Source organism: Capricornis sumatraensis, chromosome 9 (assembly GCF_032405125.1).
Source record: "Capricornis sumatraensis isolate serow.1 chromosome 9, serow.2, whole genome shotgun sequence".
Lineage (NCBI taxonomy): Eukaryota > Metazoa > Chordata > Mammalia > Artiodactyla > Bovidae > Capricornis > Capricornis sumatraensis.
The window spans coordinates 38,187,258-38,208,624 of record NC_091077.1 but is presented as its reverse complement, the minus strand read 5'-3'; the positions used below and the strand labels follow the sequence as shown (position 1 = coordinate 38,208,624).

Here is a 21,367-nt window from a genome sequence, read left to right as displayed (position 1 = left end):
TAGAAGTTATTAATAGATCCCCTTCCTAGTTTCTGTACTGCAGGTAACTGAGTGGAAATCCTGCTTTCGTGACTTGTGCCTGTTGTTTGGTTCCCTGGAACCTGATCTGTCACAACTGACAGATTGAGATTCCCTCATGCCTGTAGTGTTAGTTTCCTAACACCTTTTGGTGAGGAGTTCCCTATTTAAGAGCTGCTGAAGCTGGATCCTGCTACATAGTGTCAAAATGGCCTCAGGTTCTTATCTTAGGGAGAAACTATAACCTTCTCAGTAGGGATGGGGGAACAGAGTGTTGTTAACATAGTTATCTTAACATGCAGAAGAAGCTCTGCAAGCCTTTAGCTAATCAAGGCTGATTTCTTAAGCATCCATGACTGTGGAGGAAACAAGTTTTTGGGCAAAGAGCAAGAACCCTATTTAAAAGTTATGTATGTCTGAAGCACTACACATCAAGCGGATGGAATTGTATGGTCTTTTTCACATCTAATGTCCCCTTTTTGGTGTTGCTGTTTGCTAATATCTGTGGATGCTCTAAATAGTCTTAGAAGTTAACATTAAAGGAAGTTGGAGATGCTGTAGTTTTTAAGTTATTGCACAAACACTAGTTACAAGTCACTTACTAGAAAGATAGAATCTGGGCCTTTTTTGTGTACAATGATATTACAAAGGGTGTGGACTCTTGCCATTGGAATCTGTGTACAGGGTCATTTACCCCAAAATTTCTTGTTTATTGTGCAAGGAACTTGAGTATTGGAACTAGAAGACATGACTTTGAATTCCAACCCTATCACCTTGGTCAGATTAATTGCTTCGTTCATTTGTTTGGTTCAGATATTATAGTTTGTGTACTGTGTGCCAGTTACTGTTTTGGAGTCGTGAGATATAGGTAAATATAAAAACAACTCCTGCCCTCAAAGGGACACATAAACAGATAATTATAATGTGGTCTTGTTGCAGGAAGAGGGCGCTCGTCTAACACTAGGAAATGAATTGTCTGAGGATACACATGTGCTGACAAAGCAAGAGATTTTATTGGGAAAGGGCACCCGGGTGGAGAGCAGTAGGCTAAGGAAACCCAGGAGAACTGCTCTGCTGCGTGGCTCACAGTCTCGGGTTTTATGGTGATGGGATTAGTTTCCGGGTGGTCTTTGGCCAATCATTCTAATTCAGAGTCTTTCCTGGTGGTGCAAGCATCACTCAGCCAAGATGGATGCTAGCGAGAGGGATTCCGGGAAGTGGACGGACACGCAGTGTCTCCTTTAGACCTTTCCCGAACTCTTCCGGTTGGTGGTGGCTTATTAGTTCCGTATTCCTTATCAGGATCTCCTGTCATAAAACAACTCATGCAAATAGTTACTATGGTGCCTGACCAGGGTGGGTGGTTTCAGTGTGCTACCCCTAACAGTCTGACAAATGTAAGGTTAGAAAATGCCTGGGGCATTAGGGGAGGGCATTAGAGGAATGCCCTAATGGAGAAGAATGCTTTTCTGAATCTCAGTTCTTCATTTATAAAATGTAGACAGAAATAGCCTATTTTATTGGGTTGCTCTGATGATGAAATTAGATAAAGAATATGAAACATAGCAGGGATTTGGCACAAGTAGAAATATGCATGTGGAACTGCTTTGTAACACACTGTGGCTGCTCAGTGATATTAGCTTACTAATGACACAGAATTGCTTGACGGTAATTGAGGTATTTGGAATACCCTTGCCAGAACTGTAGTCCCTCTTGATTTGATTTCCTGCAGTGGTAAGGTTCTTTTGGAAATAATATTTTTGGATTATCTTGCTTGAGTGGGGGTCTCAGATATTCGTACTCAGAAGTCTGTTAACTGTGGGCTTTATTCAGACTCAGATACAGTTGACCCTTGAACAACAAGGGGGTTAGGGGTGCTGACTTTTCATGCAGTTGAAAACCTGTGTATAACTTATAGTGGGCCCTTGGTGTCTGTGTTTTCTCCCTAACACAGCCAACCGCAGTCTTAGAACTGTAGTATTTACTGTTGAAAAATATTTGTATATTAGTGGACCTGCACAACTATAGTCAGTTTAGTCAGTTGGTTAAATAAACTGTGTTAAATAGACTGTGTCTAAGATAAAAGGGGAGATAAACACTTTCCCAAACTATGCATAAATCTTATGGGGAATGGGTAAGGGAGTTGGTGACTGTAGGACATACTCTTATTTTCATTGGATCCATTTCTTGAGATGAAGTTTCTTTTCAGGCCAGCCTTTAATAGATCATGATTTGGTATACAAGTACCTGTTTTGAGAAAATACACATATAGTATTTTAAAAGCAGCAGGAGCAGCTCTGCAGAGACCCAGTCCCTGATTGCATAGTCCTCACAAAAGCTTCTTGGCTTGTATTTTTTTTTCCTTTTGAGGCTCCTCCATTATAGTTAATATTTAAATAGACATTTTTAATGGTGCTGGGAAAAAACTTGCTGCTGCTACTGCTGCTGCTGCTAAGTCCCTTCAGTCGTGTCCAACTCTGTGCGACCCCATAGATGGCAGCCCACCAGGCTCTGCTGTCCCTGGGATTCTCCAGGCAAGAACACTGGAGTGGGAAAAAACTTAGGTAAACATAAAAATGTTTAGAAACCTTCTGGATTGCCTATGAATGTGATTGGAAGTGGTCTTGTATTAGCAATAAAACAATAATAGATCAGCTTCTCCCTGTGAATACTATAATAATAGTTGAAGGTACCTTCTCTGCAGTTTATAGAGCTGGTGATGGAATACAAAGGAGTATAGTACTGGATGGGAATACAGGTATCATTCATGCCATATAACTTTTTTATGAGTGCATGTGTTAGTCGCTTAGTTGTGTCTGACACCTTGCTACTCCATGGACTGCAGCCTGCCAGGCTCCTCTATCCATGGAATTCTTCAGGCAAGAATACTGGAGTGGGTTGCCATTTCCTTCTCCAGTTTCTATGCTTAGTGAACTTTAGAACGCCAAGTTACTGCTCAACTGCCACTTAATTTTCAAGACTATTTGTAAATTATAGGGTATATTGACTTTTCTTCCTTCTCCTCAAATGGCTTTGCACTTACAGGACAACTTTTCCTTATACAAAGGAACCTGTGTTTGTGAGAATCTCAGTGACTAAGATTGAAATAAAAAGCACCTAGAACTTTTAGAAGAGAAGGCAATGGCAACCCACTCCAGTACTCTTGCCTGGGAAATCCCATGGGCAGAAGAGCCTGGTAGGCTGTAGTCCATTAGGTCGCTAAGAGTCAGACTCAACTGAGCAACTTCACTTTCACTTTTCACTTTCATGCATTGGAGAAGGAAATGGCAACCCATTCCAGTGTTCTTGCCTGGAGAATCCCAGGGACGGGGGAGCCTGGTGGGCTGCCATGTATGGGGTCGTACAGAGTTGGACATGACTGAAGCGACTTAGCAACAGCAGCAGCAGAACTTTTAGACCCACTTGACTTACCCCACATCCTAGAGAAGAATAATTTTAGAACCAGAGTGTCTCCTAATACCTGGCAGAGTCGGCTTCCAGAAACAAAGTGGGTGGGGAGTGCTTTTGTCATACTGTGGTGAAATACTGAGAGTTTGGATGCCTCCATAGGCCTGGGTTTGAGTCTACATTGTCCACGTAGTCATTTTGTGATCAGCAGATTACTTTGCCTTTTCAAGCCTTAATTTCCTCTTGTATAATACTGGAGTGAGTGATACCTCTGACAATTAGGTTGTTGTGAGGTATGGATATGGAAAATGCTTGGCCAAGCCTGGCATAGTACAGGAACTCAACCACTCTTGGTTCCTTTCTTATCTTTCTTCTCCGCATCCACCTTTCTAAGTAAAAAGCAGGTATGTGTTGAAAATAACATTTTCTGGCAGTTGTAGAAATTGTTTTACTTGGTATTTATTTAGATGGCCTGTTTCCCTCTCTTCTGGGTTACATTCACAGGTGATAAATTTTAGGGATGACCTAAACGGAGAAGGCAATGACACCCCACTCCAGTACTCTTGCCTGGAAAATCCCATGGATGGAGGAGCCTGGTAGGCTGCGGTCCATGGGGTCGATAAGAGTCGGACATGACTGAGCAACTTCACTTTCGCTTTTCACTTTCATGCATTGGAGAAGGAAATGGCAACCCACTCCAGTATTCTTGCCTGGACAATCGCAGGGACCGGGGAGCCTGGTGGGCTGCCGTCTATGGGGTCACATAGAGTCGGACGTGACTGAAGCGACTTAGCAGCAGCAGCAAACTTAGAGACTAAAAAGAGGAAAAAAACCCGGTTTTCTCAGAGCTTAAATGATCTATCCACTGCAGTTTTGGTCTCATTTTGTTCTTGTATCAGAAAAGGGTTTATTTTGTTTTCTATAGTAAAGCATAATGACGGCCTAGTTGCTCCTTGCTTTTAAATGGAAGCAGTGGCTATGCAGGATAGTTTCACATTGATTGGCTAGGACATGCTGTCCTTTGAAGCAAGTGTTAGGCAGTAGTGCTGCAGTGCTCACGCATACTGTTGAATTAATCACTGCAGAGTTCTTGGCTCTGACCTGTGAAGGTAAAATAAAACTGCCTGTGAGAGATACTGGGAACTGTAGGAAAAATGATGACTACAAAACACTGAAAAGGCAATAAGAATGGCTTTGTCAGAATTGTTTTAATGATTGCCTTCAGGCCTTCTTAAATGTTTGAGTCTTAGTTGTGTTTCCTCTTTCAACCTAAAAGAAACAAAACATAAGAGGTGGTTTGTCTTACTGGTATAAGCTGAGGCCTAGATTCTTAACTTAAATTTTAGTTGCGTTGCTTGAGCTCTTTTCTTTGCCCCTCACTCCTGATGTCCGAAGTTACTTACAATGATCACAGTTCTTTTTGTGTGTTTGTGGAATTAATTCTTTTTTTTCTTTCAGTTTCATTGAGATATGATTAATATATAGCTCTGTTTTGGAGAAGGAAATGGCAACCCACTCCAGTATTCTTGCCTAGAGGATCCTATGGACAGAGGAGCCTGGTGGGCTGCTGTCCATAGGGTTGCACAGAGTCAGACACGACTGAAGCGACTTAGCATGCATGCATGCATTGGAGAAGGAAATGGCAACCCACTCCAGTGTTCTTGCCTGGAGAATCCCAGAGACAGGAGGAGCCTGGTGGGCTGCCGTCTATGGGGTTGCACAGAGTCGGACACGACTGAAGTGACTTAGCAGCAGCAGCATAGCGTCGTTTAAGGAGTACAGTATAATGATTTAACTTACATGCATAGTTAAATGATTATCACAATAAGTTTAGTGAACACCTGTAATCTCATATAGATATAAAATTAAAGAAATAGAAATTTTTTTTCCTTGTGATGAGAACTCTAAGGATATACTCTAACAACTTTCTAATATATAACATACAGCAATGTTAATTATATTATTACATTGTAAATTACACCCTAAATACTTATCTTTCAATTAGGAGTTTATACCTTTTGACTGCCTTCATAATTCTTTTGTGAGATTGAAAAACTGTCTTTAAGATGCGGTTGCTAATACAAACTGAAACATAGCGTACTGACTTAACAAGGATAGTGCCTTGCAGTGGGATAGAGAGGAATGCTATCAGATTTTGGAGTCCAGTAATCTCTGGTTTGAATTTCAGCTTGGCTGAAATTTGTTCTGTGACTTTGGGCAAGTTGCTTTACTGTTTTAGACAATACTTTTCTCAAGTGTAAAAAGAATGTAGTAATCTTTGCAAGATTACCATGAGGTTTAAACTAGCATTATTACATGCAGAATGCTTAGCACACAGTAGGCAGACACTGAATGAGTATTAACTGTGTTAGTGTATCTCCCAATCTACTGTCCAGAATTTGGCAAAATGATTGGTATCATTGAAAGTAATTTAAAATACAGGATGGGAGCCTCTTGCAGTTCTTTTTGGGAAAAGATACTTTGTAAAGCTAATATAATTGCTATTTGTCATGTTCTTTAGGTTCTTCAAGTTGATAACAAGAAAGATGCTGAGAAAGAAATATCTACTTCTATCTTCTCATGTAGTGTCCAGGTATCCTGCCCACTCTGTGACCAAGGCTTCCCACCCACAAAGATTGAGCGACATGCCATGTATTGCAGTGGGCTGATAGGGCAAGATACAGGTAAAGCCACTCTTTACTTTGACTGCATGGTGGTTTTGTAATCCTGTACAGTACAGTGCAACAGAACTCTTCTTCAGTATTTAAGTTGTTGATTTTTTATATTTAGCTAAGTCTCTAGTGCTTTTGACATTCTTTACTATGTTGGCTGGCGTACTATTTTGTTGCACATAACCTCAGGACAAGGGGTTGGAAAAAATCTTTCATTTTTTAATGTTTCAAACTTATTCTTTGTTTGAGGCAGGCCATTTTACTTTAGGCAGGCCAGAGATCAATGTGATCCCATGGACCTTGCATTTCACATTGTATACAAATACTGAAACCCCTATGAAACTTGAGGAAATAAGTTCTAGAGTTGCCTGTTTTTCATTCAAAATAAGTCTCTTGTCAGGGGTGTGTGTGTGTGTGTGTAAATTTTACCTAAAGACAGTTACAGCTGAAAAATATCCCTAGTTTCTATTCCTCTCCTATATGTCTCTGATGCATCACCCTGGAGCTTTTGGTTATCTCTCAAAGAGTACACCAGAGGCCTTGGTTTGGGTACAGCATGAGATATTGGCCAAGAAAATCTGCTTGTTCATCACAGCCCTTGAAATACCACCCCTGATCTTGCCTTTCTAAACTCTAAATACGATAAAATCTGCACAGCTCTCTGTGGTCTAAGGATAATAGAATCTGCATACCTCTCTGTAGTCTAACATGTTGAACTGTAGTCTAACATGTTGAACGTAACCATCCGTTAGATTAGAGATGTTTCAACAGTTTTCTCAGTTCTACTTGGTTCCCATCACTCAGAGATGTTTAATTTGAAATTGTATAATTGTGAGGTATGGGAAAGAAAGACACATATGTTATTTAACTTTTCTGATGTTATACACTTCTCATTAATTAAATGAGGAAGTACCTAAACTTATAATTTAAATAAATTTGTTGATTTTTCTAATTGTAAAGTAGTACCTGTTCATTTTTAGTACAAATAATAATAATAGTGTACATTTATTGAGTACTTGAAATGAGTCAAGCACTATTTACATAAATGGGACCATGCCACATATAATTCTGTAGTTTGCTTTTTTTTTAAATTTAGATCTTTCTATTACAGATACATTTTTTTACATATTTGAGATCTGACTGTATGTAAAGTTTTGTTTTGTTTTTTTCTACTTATAGCATTAAAGTTTTCCCATGTCACTAAAAGTTAGGTGTAAAAATATTTTTAATATTATATTAAAATATTTAACATAATATTCTGTAATCCAAAGTGCCTTCATTTACTTGTCATATATTTAGAATGCTTCATGTTGCCATGTTATACTAACATGACACTGAGCTTTTAATGCCCCAAAATTGTTGCTATATTTTGGGGTTATTTTTTAAGGATATATTTTTAGTTTGGTTGGTAGTAAGAAAGAGATGGGCTCCACAGTCCAGTCAGTCTGAGACTGAGTCCTACCTCTGTCACTTACTACTCTGTGACCCTGTGGTAGTTTCTATTCATGCATCTGTCAACCAATAGAAATGACCTTATTTGGTTTTTATGAGGTTAAATGAGATATTTTAAGTAAAGTGTTCGATACAGTGCCTAGCACATTGTAAGTGCTTAAGAACTTTGAGCTGCTGTTATTGTTCCCAGTAGTGGAATTACTAGGTCAGATATTTTGTCATGATTTTTAAGGATTTTTATGAATAACACTGTAGTCTTTTAAATACTCTGAAAGTTGAAGACCTAAATCTGGTCAACTCCTTTAATTGAAGAGCACTGTAGGATTAGGATTTTAGATGCAGTTTTACTTTGATATAACTCTTTAGTTTGATTTTTAGTAGAGAGTTTTAGTAACTGAAAGAATTCTAAGGCTGGACGTTTGGTGACCAGAGAAGGGAGATACTGTTTTGTCTATCTCACTAAACATGCTTACCCAACTGGTATTAGTTACTGAATCAACACCCCATTCAGCACTGAGGTTCAGAAATAAACGAGTTTGAGAAACTGAATCCCCATTGAGCTCTACGAATAGATGACTTTCTTCCAGTCATAATTAAAAGGTAAAAAGTAGTATAGAGTAGAGTTTAGTGACATCTCCTAGACAGAACACTGATAAGTTTGTACTTAAACAGGAAGCTTTGGTATTCATCTTTGTCAGATATCTTTCAGCTTTATGATACTTGGTTTTAAGCTTGTTCTTCCTTGTGAGGTGTGGTGGGGCAACTCACAACATCAGATACTTGATTCAGGCTTGTTTATGAGTTTTCTCAAACCTAATGCAGACTTATACCACCAGAATCAGGTTATTCTCATTGAACTTGTTGAGAAGCTGACACCATCAGGTAGGCAAAGTAGACTGAGACTTGCATTGTTATCCGTTCAGGAAGTCTTTCAACTTCTCGAATCCATTGGGCCAGTGATCCTGTGTATTGCTGCTCAGTTGGATTTACACTCTGGGTCTTGAGGACTTTTTCAAACATTATAGATTTAAGTGTATTTTCCAATATAATTGGAAGCTCTTATACTCTTGACACTGTATGTCTTGTAGCTCTGATCCAAATGTCTCAGACCTCCATCCAAAGATGTCTGAGGTATCCCAAATGATAGTCATAGTTTTTTTTAAGGAAATTTATGTTAAAAATTAGTTCAGGGACTTCCTTGGTGATCCAGTGGTTAAAAGACTGTGGTTCCACAGCAGTGGGCACGGGCTCAATCCCTGGTCAGGGATCCTGCATGTCACATGGCACAGGCTCCCCGCTTCCCCCAAGGAAAAATCCAAAAGTATGATGAAGACATGTTAGAATACTGCAAACTTCTTTTCAACACCAGCTTGTTTACCTAGAACCAGAAATTTATTTTTGTTTATACTATTGCCTACCTACTTTAATTCATCCAAATACTTAATAGAAACACCTTTTTTTAAAATGTTGCTCTATCTTGTGTGGGTTACTAAAGAAGTTTAAGACAAGGTTTCTGCCATTAAGGAGCTTATAGTGTCATTGGGGAAATAAGCATTAACCTAAGAAATTAATTATAGGATGGCACAGCGTGAATATTGTGTACCTTGACAGTAAGTGCACCAGGAAAAAGGAGAGCTGCAGTGAACAGGGATGATATTGCCAGAGAATAGTGGGCTTAGCCTCAGCTGGATAGGTTTGGACAAACCCATAGGAAAGCAGGGGGCCCTTTATCCTTCAATGGGTTAGATAAGGTAGGAAGCAAGGGAAACAGCCACTAAATAACAGCTTCCTCTTAATCTTCCTAGTAATGTTAGCTTACCTAAATTACCCTTTCTGGTGACATTATTTAGGCCTTACAGGAAAATTTGGAGCAGGGAGTCCTCACAAAAAATGTCGCTCTCGCTGCTTATTCCTCTGCTTTCCTGGGGACTGAGCTTGCCGGCTCTAAGGTGGGATAGGGGAAGTACATTAGATGAATTATGTGAAACATGTACTAGTGTGGCATATAGTAGGTCTTCAGTGAATTTGCTGTCATTTGGTTTCTCTACCAGCTTGCCTGTCCTGTCTTCCTTGCCATGTACTGTAGTGTTTGTTCTGGTTCCTCTCAGCCTTATGACTGAAGAGAGGGCCGTCCTTAGCCTAATATTTTAATCTTTGGTGAAAGGAAGCCTCTCCTACAATGGAGGGGAAAGAGTTTTACACATTACCTCAGGATGAGAGACCATTAGCCAAATGCCTAAGGGGATGGAATAAGAGAAGACTTTCTTTCCAGAGCTAAGGATCCAGCTTTCCCCCTTCTTCCTGTTTTTCCCTGAATCTGATCCTAGACATGCTTGGTTTGGCTGTGTAAAAGAAATAGTAATTAGAGTCATTTACATTAAGTGTCTACCATTTATGCCTGTTATTGTGCAGCACAATAACAATTATGCATATCATTAAATATGTGTCTGATTAACTTTGCTGTAAGTTTTATTTGATTATAATACTACACTCTGGTTGAGTTGGCTCAGTCTGCTCAGTTTCTTGCTCAATGACATGGCTGTCTATTCACAACTGTGGACAAATTAGAGAGTGTTCTTTAAAGGCATTGTTTAAACTGTGACAGAAGCAGGTTGCCTTTACATTTGCTTTCTGAAGAATGTCTTTGAGATAATTTTTTCCTTTTTGTAATTTTATTTATTTTATTTTTGGCTGTGCTGGGTCTTTGTTGCTGTGCAAGCTTTTCTCTAGCTACAGAGTGCGGGGGCTACTCTCTAGTTATGGTGGTGTGCAGGCTTTTCATTGCAGATGCTTTTCTTGTTGCAGAGCACGAGCTCTAGGGTATGCAGGGTTCAGTAGTTGTGGTACATGGGCTCAGTAGTTGTGGCTCCAAGGCTCTAGAGCACAGGCTCAGTAGTTGTGGCATATGGGCTTAGTTGCACCCCACCGTGTAGAATCTTCCTGAATCAGGGATTGAACCTGTGTCTCCTGGGTTGGCAGGCAGATTTTTTTTTTTTTTTTTACCACTGAGCCATCATTGGCTCATTTTATTAAACATCTAGGAAGAAAAAAGTATTCATTTACTCATCCAATAAATACTTATTAAATGCCTACTATTAATACATGGAAGCGATAGTCAACAGAATATACAAAGTCCATGTTGTCAGGGATGTATTCTAGTAGTAGACTACTTCAATAAACAAACATATAATATGCCTACTATTAATACATGGAAGCGATAGTCAACAGAATATACAAAGTCCATGTTGTCAGGGATGTATTCTAGTAGTAGACTACTTCAATAAACAAACATATAATACATCTGAGAGAAAGAAAGTGAAAGTGTTAGTCATTCAGTCGTGTCTGACTCTGTGACCCCCTGGAGAGTAGCTCTCCAGTCTCCTCTATCCATGGAATTCTCTAGGCAAGAATACTGGAGTGGGTTGCTATTACCTTCTCCAGGGGATCTTCCCAACCCAGAGATTGAATTCAGGTCTCCTGCATTGCAGGCAGATTCTTTAATGTTTGAGCTACCCAGGAAGCCCCCTACAAATATGTCATGTTGGTAAGTATTTTAGAGAAAGAAATCAAAAGAAGAGAGGAATAGAGAGTACTGAGGACAGGAAGTGACAGTTTAAAATAGGTGGTGTGGAAGTTTCCATTGAGAAGGTGACATTTGAACAGAGGCCTGAGTGAGGGAATGAGGTGGGAGAATTTTGAGTGGAGAGGAGAGAGTGTTACAGGCAGTGGGAACAGTAAGTTCAGAGACCCTGAGGTGTGAACAGCCTTGGTGTGTATGGGGAATGATAGAGAAGCCAGTGTGGCTGGAGTGGAGTGAGGGAGAGATTAACAAAACCAGAGAGATAATTGAGAAGGGGACAAGTGAACAGATTACGTAGAACTCGTAGGTCATTAGTGAGGAACTTGAGCTTCTAAATAAGGAAACATTGGAGGGATTTGAGCAAAAAAAATGAATTAATATTTGAACAAAGGATCACTCTGGATGCTGTGTGAATAGATTGTTGATTGACAAGGATAGAAGCTTGTCAGTGTTTTATTTTTGGTAATATGATACAGTGAGAGAAACATGGGCTTGGAACTAGGTAGATCTGAACTTAAATTGCAGCTGTAATACTGGTCAGCTGGGTAATATTTGACAAATTACCTTACTCTTTGAGGATCAGGTTCCTTATTTGTAAAATTAGTCTAGCATCATTAGTATTGTCATGAGAATCAGAAATACTTTTATAAAGTACCCAGCACTGTGTCTGGATTGTTTTAGATACTGAATAAATGGTAGCTGCTGTTATTGTTCAGTATTTCAGCTAGAGCTAAAAGAAGGATGAAAGACAGGGAAAGGCATTAGGGCCAAAGTGCTAAGAATAAGTTAGTGAGAAATAGATCCTAGCGGAGTTAGGAAAGCTGAAGGCATTAACTATATACTCTTTGGGCCTAGATACAGAGGTGTGAATACTGCTAGGAGTGGATTTTCTCTTCATGGATATTTCATGGAAACATAATGGTGTGTAAGCGCATGGGTTGTTGTTTAGTCGCTCCATCATGTCTGACTCTTTGCGACCCCATGGACTGCAGCATGCCAGGCTTCTCTGTCCTTCACCATCTCCCAGAGTTTGCTCAAACTCATGTCCATTGAGTTGGTGATGCCATCCAGCCATCTTGTCCTGGGTCATCCCCTTCTCCTGCTTCAACCTTTCCCAGCATCAGGGTCTTTTCTAGTGAATCAGCTCTTCGCATCAGGTGGCGAAAGTATTGGATCTTCAGCTTCAGCATCAGCCCTTCCAATTGAATATTCAGGATTGATTTCCTACTGGTTTGATCTCCTTGCAGTCCAGAGGACTCTCAAGAATCTTCTCCAACACCACAGTTCAAAAGCATTAATTCTTCAGTGCTCAGCTTTCTTTATAGTCCAGCTCTCATATCCATACATGAGTACTGGAAAAACCATAGCTTTGACTATATGGATAGAGGTAAGAATCCTTAATGGAGATTTGCCTGAGAAATGTCAGAGAAATACTGAGACCTAGAATAGGTTTGATGTGGGTGACTTATCAAAAATCAGAAAACCTGAACGTCTCTAGGTAAAACATTTCTTAAATTGAACAGAGTTGACTTTTTCAGTTTTATATATGTGTATTTGCCTACCTGAATGTAATTTGTACTCCCATTCATTCTTCTCACTTGTGTTAATGTGGCTTTTGTGGTATCTAGGAAGATTAAGTATATTACTGTTGACAACTAACTATAGAGGTGTTAATAATACATGTCAGTAGTTAGGTGTATTGTTAGGAAGTAGCTTAAGTTTAGTAGAAATAGCATGGATTATGGAAACACACTGACCTGTGGGGATATATACACATCCAAACAAAGTGAGATTATAGTACTGTTGGGTAGATAAGACATACACATGAATAACTGTAATGCAAGATCAAAACTACTAAGGGGCATAAAGATAAATTCTGTGATATTTCAGAAGAAATGTGATTAGAGATTTAGAAGAAAGGCATTAATGTAAAACAGCAGGCAAAAATCAAATCATATAAATAGGAAGACATGAAAGGTGTACAAAAGAGCACATAATTCAGTGTAGTTGTAGTATGGACATAATGAAAATAAATAGTAAGCAGTTGGAGAATGACAAATGTAACTTGAATTATATGAGTTAATATAGGACAAGGTTTTTTTTCAACCTGTAAAAAATTATTTACGTGTTTACTCCAGTGTAGTATATAGGACTCTTTTGGGTGCAAGTGTTGGAAATGCAATTCAAGTGAAAAGTGAAAGTGTTAGTCACTCGGTTATGTCTGACTCTTTGCAACCCCATGAACTATAGCCTGCCAGGCTCTCCTCTGTCCATGGAATTCTCCAGGCAAGAATACTTGAGTGGGTAGCCATTCCCTTCTTCAGAGGATATTCCCAACCCAGGAATCAAACCCAAGTCTCCTTCATGGCAGACAAATTCATTAGCATATGAGCCACCAGGGAAGCCCTGGTAATCTTAAGCAAAAAAGAGAATTTAGTTTGCATAATAATTAGGAAGCCTGGGATAGGCTTCAGGCTGAGCCAAATCTGGGAGCTGAGATGATGTTTCTCTGTCTTTTGGCTCTGCTTTTCTCCATTCAACAGATAGACTTTGTTATTATTAAGGGACAGGCAGAGTGTCTGCCAGCAACCATAGAGTTTTAGCCTTTAATGGGAAAAAAGGAGTTCTTTCTCCTGAGACCATAAATCAATCTAAGAAAGACTCTGATGGTCTTTAAGTAACCACTCCTGGTTTAGTTACTATTATCAAGTGGATGGTTATGTATCATTTATTAACATGTCACAACAAATAACAGAAAACCCTGTTAGTATCTATCAGAAAATTTTATCAATTCTGATAACAGAAAACACCATATTAATTAATGTAACTAAGTGAGTTTAACATGTAAGGTTTCTTTTTCTCACATAACAAGATATCTGGAGTGAGGTAGTGGCTCAGTGACGTAATGAGGACCAAAGCTTTTCTGTTTCAGCTCTACAGTCCTTGACTTGTAGCTTCTTGACTTATGGTTTCAAGATGGCTGTTCTATCTCTAGACCTTAAATCTGTGTTCCAGGCAGGAAGAAAGGATAAAGGAGCATGATTGTAGGTTGTAATTACTGCAATCTATTAACTTATTCCTATAATAATCTCATGGAATTGAGTTTATTCCAAATTGTGGAAAAATTAGGTCAGTTATAGATTTAGTGTTTGTTCATGTCCTTTATGTGTGTGTTTATGTGTCTTTGAAGTCAGTCATTGATTAATTTGCTGTTAATGAAGTTTTCTGTTAGGTGCTGGGAGTGTTCACAGGGTGATAAGGTGATAAGTACTCACAGAGCTGATTGAACCTCAAATTTGTATTCAGGAAATTCACAGTCCAGTGAGGCAGACCGACTTGGACATGACTAAATATGATACAAATTAGTTGAAATGCTAAAATAGAGGCACTAATATCAGGTGTGGGTTTTTAACCCCCCCTCCCCCCTTTATTGAAAATGTGCATCTAAAATAGCAACAAGCCTTGTTAGGTGTAAAGTGTCTGAATTTCTGATTTTTTTCTTTAAGCCACACTGCAAAAAGTAAAATTACTGGATTATATATATAAAGTTTTAAGACTGTTTTCAGAAGATTCTACTCATTTAAATTCTCATTGGCAGCACATGACAGTTTTCCTTTCACCACACCATTACAGATACTGAGGAATGTTACTTTTTCTTTTTTGTTTTTAAAGCATGATATATTCATTAGATAATCAGTGATATTTCATTAGATTTTATATTTCTTTGATTAGTACAGTTGAATTTGCTTCTATTTTAAAAAAGCCAACTTGTATTTCTTCTTTGAAAAATTGTTATCTGAACTTTCCCAAGTATCTATTGGGTTCTTAATATTTTTCTTATCAATTTATGTAAGTTCTTTAGAAATGGTATTTGTCTTTTGCTTCAAAGGTGCTTTCCAGGTTTTTCCCACCCACCCATCAGTTCTTACCAAGTTTATAAATTAGTGCAGCTTGGCACAGCACCCCCTTCTTGTGTTTAAACAGTCAGAGCTTTTATTTCTTAAAGCAGAGACAGGGCTGATCCTGTAGAAAGATGCCTAATCACTGGCACTGGTATGGAGAAAAGAGTATTGGAATCCATGTAATTAGGGAGAGGGCTACAAGGAGAAATTGTAAAAAATTCATTGCTGCTGATAGTGGGAGAAGGAAGCTGAGAGGTAGGAAGAGATGGTGGTCTAGTACAGAGGTCAGTACGAGCTGGAAGTAATACATCTAAAGTAGATTTGTCTTTGATAGACTTGACTCCAGACTGTTCAGTGTTTCTGTAGAGGCCATTGTCTTATTTGAATGCCTACTAACATAGAAATACATCATAACTTTTAGCCACTGGATGAACCCTTAGATCAAGTACCTCCATTCCAGACTTGTGATGTTCTGTTGCTTGTAACTCTCTTTTGCATGCAACCCTCTCCTCTTGTATGAATAATGTAACAAAACTGTGTGGTCCTGTCCCATTCCTCCATGTTTGTCATCTAAATTGTCTTCAATTCAGGTAATTTTTGTTCCCCCTTTCTGTAGAACATTTTCTTGTATCAGCTCTGCTATGATGTGTAACAGTAAGGTTACTGTATGGTGTGGCATGTGAGATGGCAGTGTGACTGCAATCCATGTCTGCTTTAGTCCTCAGTGTCTTCACTCTTCCCATTTTGTTCCTCTAAACCTTGACTTTGTCTTTGTTTTAGTTAGTCCCTACTCATTATGACTTGCTGCTAAAGAGCCAGACATCAGGATTTCTTTTAGCATGTTTTTTTCTTCTAGATGTGCTTATTCCTTCCTTGAAAAAATAAAATAGTTCTTATTAACACCTAAATAATACCCAGAGCATTATGTGTTGAAGGAATATTAACAGCTAAAAACTACTAAAGAGAAGTTCTCTCACTTCATGATTTAGTCACACATTTTAATTCAGGCATCTAGAGCATTTTAAGAAAGAAGAAAGTTCAAGAAATTAATATTAGGTGTTATCTCCTTTGTAATTTTCATAGAACCACAGTCAGGACTATAAGTATCTTCAGTTCAGTTCAGTTCATTTCAGTCACTCAGCCGTGCCCGACTCTTTGTGATCCCATGAATTGCAGCACGCCAGGCCTCCCTGTCCATCACCAACTCCCGGAGTTCACTCAGACTCATGTCCATCGAGTCGGTGATGCCATCCAGCCATCTCATCCTCTGTCGTCCCCTTCTCCTCCTGCCCCCAATTCCTCCCAGCATCAGAGTCTTTTCCAATGAGTCAACTCTTCTCATGAGGTGGCCAAAGTATTGGAGTTTCAGCTTTAGCATCAGTCCTTCCAATGAACACCCAGGACTGATCTCCTTTAGAATGGACTGGTTGGATCTCCTTGCAGTCCAAGGGACTCTTAGAGGTTAAGTATTTTTTTATTTCTATTTTATCCATGAGGAATCTGGTATTAGAGAAGTTTAGTTCTTGTCCAGCATCAGATAGTTACGCAACAGAGTCTAAGTCCAAACCCAAGTCTACCTGACTCGAGAGCTAGCATTTTTATTCACTGCACTTCTGTTTTCTCTCTGCCTTTCAGTGTGTAGAGATGGGGACACACAGTCCGGGAAAGTATTGAGGAGCAGATATAAGCCTCAGTTTTAGGAAGGCAGAGTGCAATCCTTCACCCTTGAATGCAAGCGTGAAATCTGATCTCATCAGAATTGACCTTGTCAGCTTTTCAGTTACCTAGAAGAAACTGCTTGATGGATTCAGACTATTTTCTGGTGAATAGAGTTGGTATGACATAAGTCATCTCTGAAAACACATGTGCAAAGTCAAAGGAACAGATGAACTATCAAAATTACTTCTGGTGGTGGCTATGGAGATTGACCATTCACAGACTTGTTACTAAGGAGTTTTCTAATGGCTTAATATAAAAGGAGCACTTGATAGCAAGATAGATTTGTTTTCCCATTAAGTAAAAGGGTTTAATTTGTCAAGTCTTTATAAATCATACCCAGTACAGCTACCATTTATGAACATCTGCTATATACCAGAAACTGCCCTTTTTGTATATTCTGTTTTAATTCTCACAACAATCTTTTGTAGTAGGAAATGAAGGCTTGATGGGAAAATAATTTCCCCGAGGTCACATCCGTGATAAGTGGCAAGAACTCAGATATGCAACCAGCTTTAATTCAAAGCTTGTACTCCAGAGAATCATCCAGAAATATTCAGATTTTTTAAAAAATTTCAGATTACTGAATACAGTATGATAGTCAATATTTTAAGAATTTATAGTAAAACTATGGTTTTATAGAATGACAAAGTAATAATAACAATTTTGAGACTAAAGTCTTCTTGCTAGGAGTGGGTAGACAGATGATGGAATCAGGAAGAAGCACAGTTAGCTAATCAGTGTTGATAATAGTGTAGTTCTTAAGTTGGGTGATTAATTTGCATATATATTCTTTTGTATATGTTATAAAAACATTTTAAAGAGCTTGTATGTTTTTATTATGCTCCATTGTCATCCATTTCACTTTTGTAGGAACCTTGATAAAGCCAGCCACTAGTAAAATTCAGAGAAATTTATTTCATAGGGTTTTTTCTTCATATGAAGCTCATTGAGTATTATCTTAATTTAGGCTCTGAGTTAGATTTATAATCTAATTATAATTAATATAAATACATATATAAATATATAATTTAAATTATAATTTAGCCACTAGATTAGATTGTCATTAATAGTTTTTAACCACCTCTTTGGGGTTTTTCCAGGTTCTTTTATCGGTGCCACATGTCTTTCATACCAGTTTCTTGAAAAGACAATGGCCAGTTTAACTTTGATTATTGTCTTGCAAAAGGACTTTGTGTGTGCATGTTTATATTAATTACAAAAACATTTCAGACATAAAAATGGAAGGAATATTAGTGCCTTGAAACCCCCATGTGCTGCCCAGTCATCAACTTATGGTCACTGTTTCATCTGACAGACTTTTCTTAAAGAGACAGGTAGTAAATATTTTAGACTTCACACTCCTTATGGTCTCTGTCACAGCTTCTTAGCTCTGCCATTATAGTATGAACGCAACCATAGATAATATGTAAGTGAATGGGCTTCCTAGCTAGCACTAGTGGTAAAGAACCAACCTGCCAGCTCAGGAGACATAAAGATGTGGGTTTGATCCCTGGGTTGGGAAGATCCCCTGGAGGCAGGCATGGCAATCCACTCCAGTATTCTTGCCTGGAAAAATCCCTTGGACAGAGGAGCCTGATGGGATATGGTCCATAGGGTCGCACAGAGTTGGTTGGACATGACTGAAGCAACTTAGCATGCACTCACAAGATGGCTTTGTTCCAATTAAAGTTTATTTATAAAAATAGGTAATCAGACCATAATTGGAATGTCCCTGTTCTTCCACATTGGCTTTTCACAGTGTGTTTTGTAGATCACTAGAGTTCTGGGGATTTGGGCTAAGAGTGGGTAGGCCAGCGCTAATACTGTTGTTATAGTCCACCTTCACTACCCATTCATGCAGAGCTCTACTTTTATGTATTTTATTTATAAGGTCTGGAATGAGGTTTTGTTTGAAAACAGGATTCTCTTGTTTAGAAAAAAATGTTGAAATTCATGGGTATATAACAAATTCCTGGTCTTTATAATAATGACACCTACTATTATTACTGCTTTGTGCTAGGCACTGTGAACTTGCGTGCTTATGCTTATCTCACCTGATCTTTGCAGCAGCCTTGCAAATTACATTATATCACCCCCAGGGAGAAGTAAGTAACTGTCAAAATTCACTGAGCTAGTAAGTTGGATTGTTTGACTTTTTATTATCCATATGGGATTTTCTGTATGTCCTAAATTCCAGTCATTTGTAAATAGTATGTTGTACAGATATTTTCTTCTAGTCTGACTTGCCTATTCATTTTCTTATAGGTGTCTTGATGAGTGGAACTTTTAAGATAGAGGCTAATTTATTAATTTTTTTCTTTTATGGTTATTTTGTTTAGGCTTATATGTCTTGAATTGATTTTTGTGTATGGTTGCAGTAAGGGTTGAGGTTTATTTATTACATATGCATATCTAGTTATTCCAGACCTTTTTGTTGAAAAGACTTCCCTTTCTCATTGGGTTACCTTCGTGCTTTTGTAGAAAATCAAATGACTAAGTAAGTAAGGCTTGTGTTTGGGTTCTGTTATATTTGTAGTACCCCAGATATCTTGATTATAATAGTTTCTTAGAAAGTCTTGATGTCAGCTAGCAAAAGTTTGCTTTGTTCTTTTTAAAGACTACTGTGGACATTCTGGGCTTTTGCATTTGCATAGAGATTTAAAAGCCAACCATACATTACTTTAGTTCAGTTCAACTCAATTGCTCAGGTTTGTTCGACTCTTTGTGACCCCATGGACTGCAGTACGCCAGGCCTCCTTGTCCATCGCCAACTCCCAGAGTTTACTCAAACTCATGTCTGTTGAGTCGGTGATGACATCCAACCATCTCATCCTATTTCATCCCCTTCTCCTCCTGCCTTCAATCTTTCCCAGCATCAGGGTCTTTTCAAATGAGTCAGCTCTTTGCGTCAGGTGGGCAAAATATTGGAGTTTCAGCTTCAGCATCAGTCCTTCCAGTGAACATTCAGGGCTGATTTCCTTTAGGATGGACTGGTTTGATCTCCTTGCGGTCCAAGAGACTCTCAAGAGTCTTCTCCAACACCACAGTTCAAAATCATCAATTCTTTGGCGCTCAGCTTTCCTTATAGTCCAGCTCTCACATCCATACATGACTACTGGAAAAACACTTGACTAGACAGACCGTTGTTGGCAAAGTAATGTCTTTGCTTTTTAATATGCTGTCTAGGTTGGTCATAACTTTCCTTCCAAGGAGTAAGCATCTTTTAATTTCATGGCTCCAATCACCATCCGCAGTGATTTTGGAGCTCCCCAAAATAAAGTCTGACACTGTTTCCACTGTTTCCCCATCTATTTGCCATGAAGTCATGGGACCGAATGCCATGATCTTCGTTTTCTGAATGTTGAGCTTGAAGCCAACTTTTTCACTCTCCTCTTTCACTTTCATCAAGAGGCTTTTTAGTTCCTCTTCACTTTCTCCTATAAGGGTGGTGTCATCTGTATATCTGAGGTTATTGAGATTTCTCCCAGCAGTCTTGATTCCAGCTTGTGCTTCCTCCAGCCCAGCGTTACTCATGATGTACTCTGCATATAAGTTAAATAAGCACGGTGACAATTCACAGCCTTGACGTACTCCTTTTCCTATTTGGAACCAGTCTGTTGTTCCATATCCAATTCTAACTGTTGCTTCTTGACCTGCATATAGGTTTCTCAAGAGGCAGGTCAGGTGGTCTGGTATTCCCATATCTTTCAGAATTTTCCACAGTTTATTGTGATCCACACAGTCAAAGGTTTTGGCATAGTCAATAAAGCAGAAATAGATGTTTTTCTGGAATTCTCTTGCTTTTTCTGTGATCCAGCGGATATTGGCAATTTGATCTCTGGTTCCTCTGCCTTTTCTAAAACCAACTTGACCATCTGGAATTTCATGGTTCACGTACTGTTGAAGCTTGGCTTGGAGAATTTTGAGCATTACTTTGCTAGTGTGTGAGATGAGTGCAATTGTGTGGTAGTTTGAGCATTCTTTGGCATTGCCCTTCTTAGGGATTGGAATGAAAACTGACCTTTTCCAGTCCTGTGGCCACTGCTAAGTGGCCACTAAGTTACTTAGTTTCCAGCTTTGTTTCTGGTGATGTTCTGTTTCTTGAAGTGTATTTTATCTGATAGAACAACTAGACAATTCTAGCCATTTCAGCTCTTTTATGCCTGCTGCTTGCCTGGTGTATATTTTTTGGATGTTTACTTTTAACATGAAAGTGAAAGTCGCTGCTCAGTCGTGTCCAACTCTTGGTTACCCCGTGAACTGTATATGTATAGTCCATGGAATTCTCCAGGCCAGAATACTGGAGTGGGTAGCCGTTCCCTTCTCCAGGGGATCTTCCCAACCCAGGGATCAAACCCAGATCTCCCACATTGCAGTGGATTCTTTACCGGTTGAGCCACCAGGAAAGCTCACTTTTAACATAAATATATATATATATTTAAAGTATGTGTCTTGTAGACACCATATCATTGAGTCATGCTTTTTACCCATTCTGACACTGTTTAATTTTTAATTGGAAAATTTAGCTAATCATTTAATTATTGATGTGATTGGATTTAGGTCTACTATTTTGTTTTTTAAATTTTTGTCTCTTTTTTTTTTCTTATTTTCTACCT

At 38.8% G+C, this 21,367-nt stretch overlaps 1 protein-coding gene across 1 annotated transcript in view; it reads left to right on the top strand.

Annotated features, from left to right (window-relative positions):
- UIMC1 (ubiquitin interaction motif containing 1) overlaps window positions 1-21,367 on the top strand; it is a 128,999-nt gene that overhangs the window by 83,717 nt on the left and 23,915 nt on the right. The window contains exon 10 of the mRNA XM_068980374.1: window positions 5,948-6,110. Coding sequence (XP_068836475.1) covers window positions 5,948-6,110 — 163 coding nt within the window. The remainder of the gene's footprint in view (window positions 1-5,947; window positions 6,111-21,367) is intronic.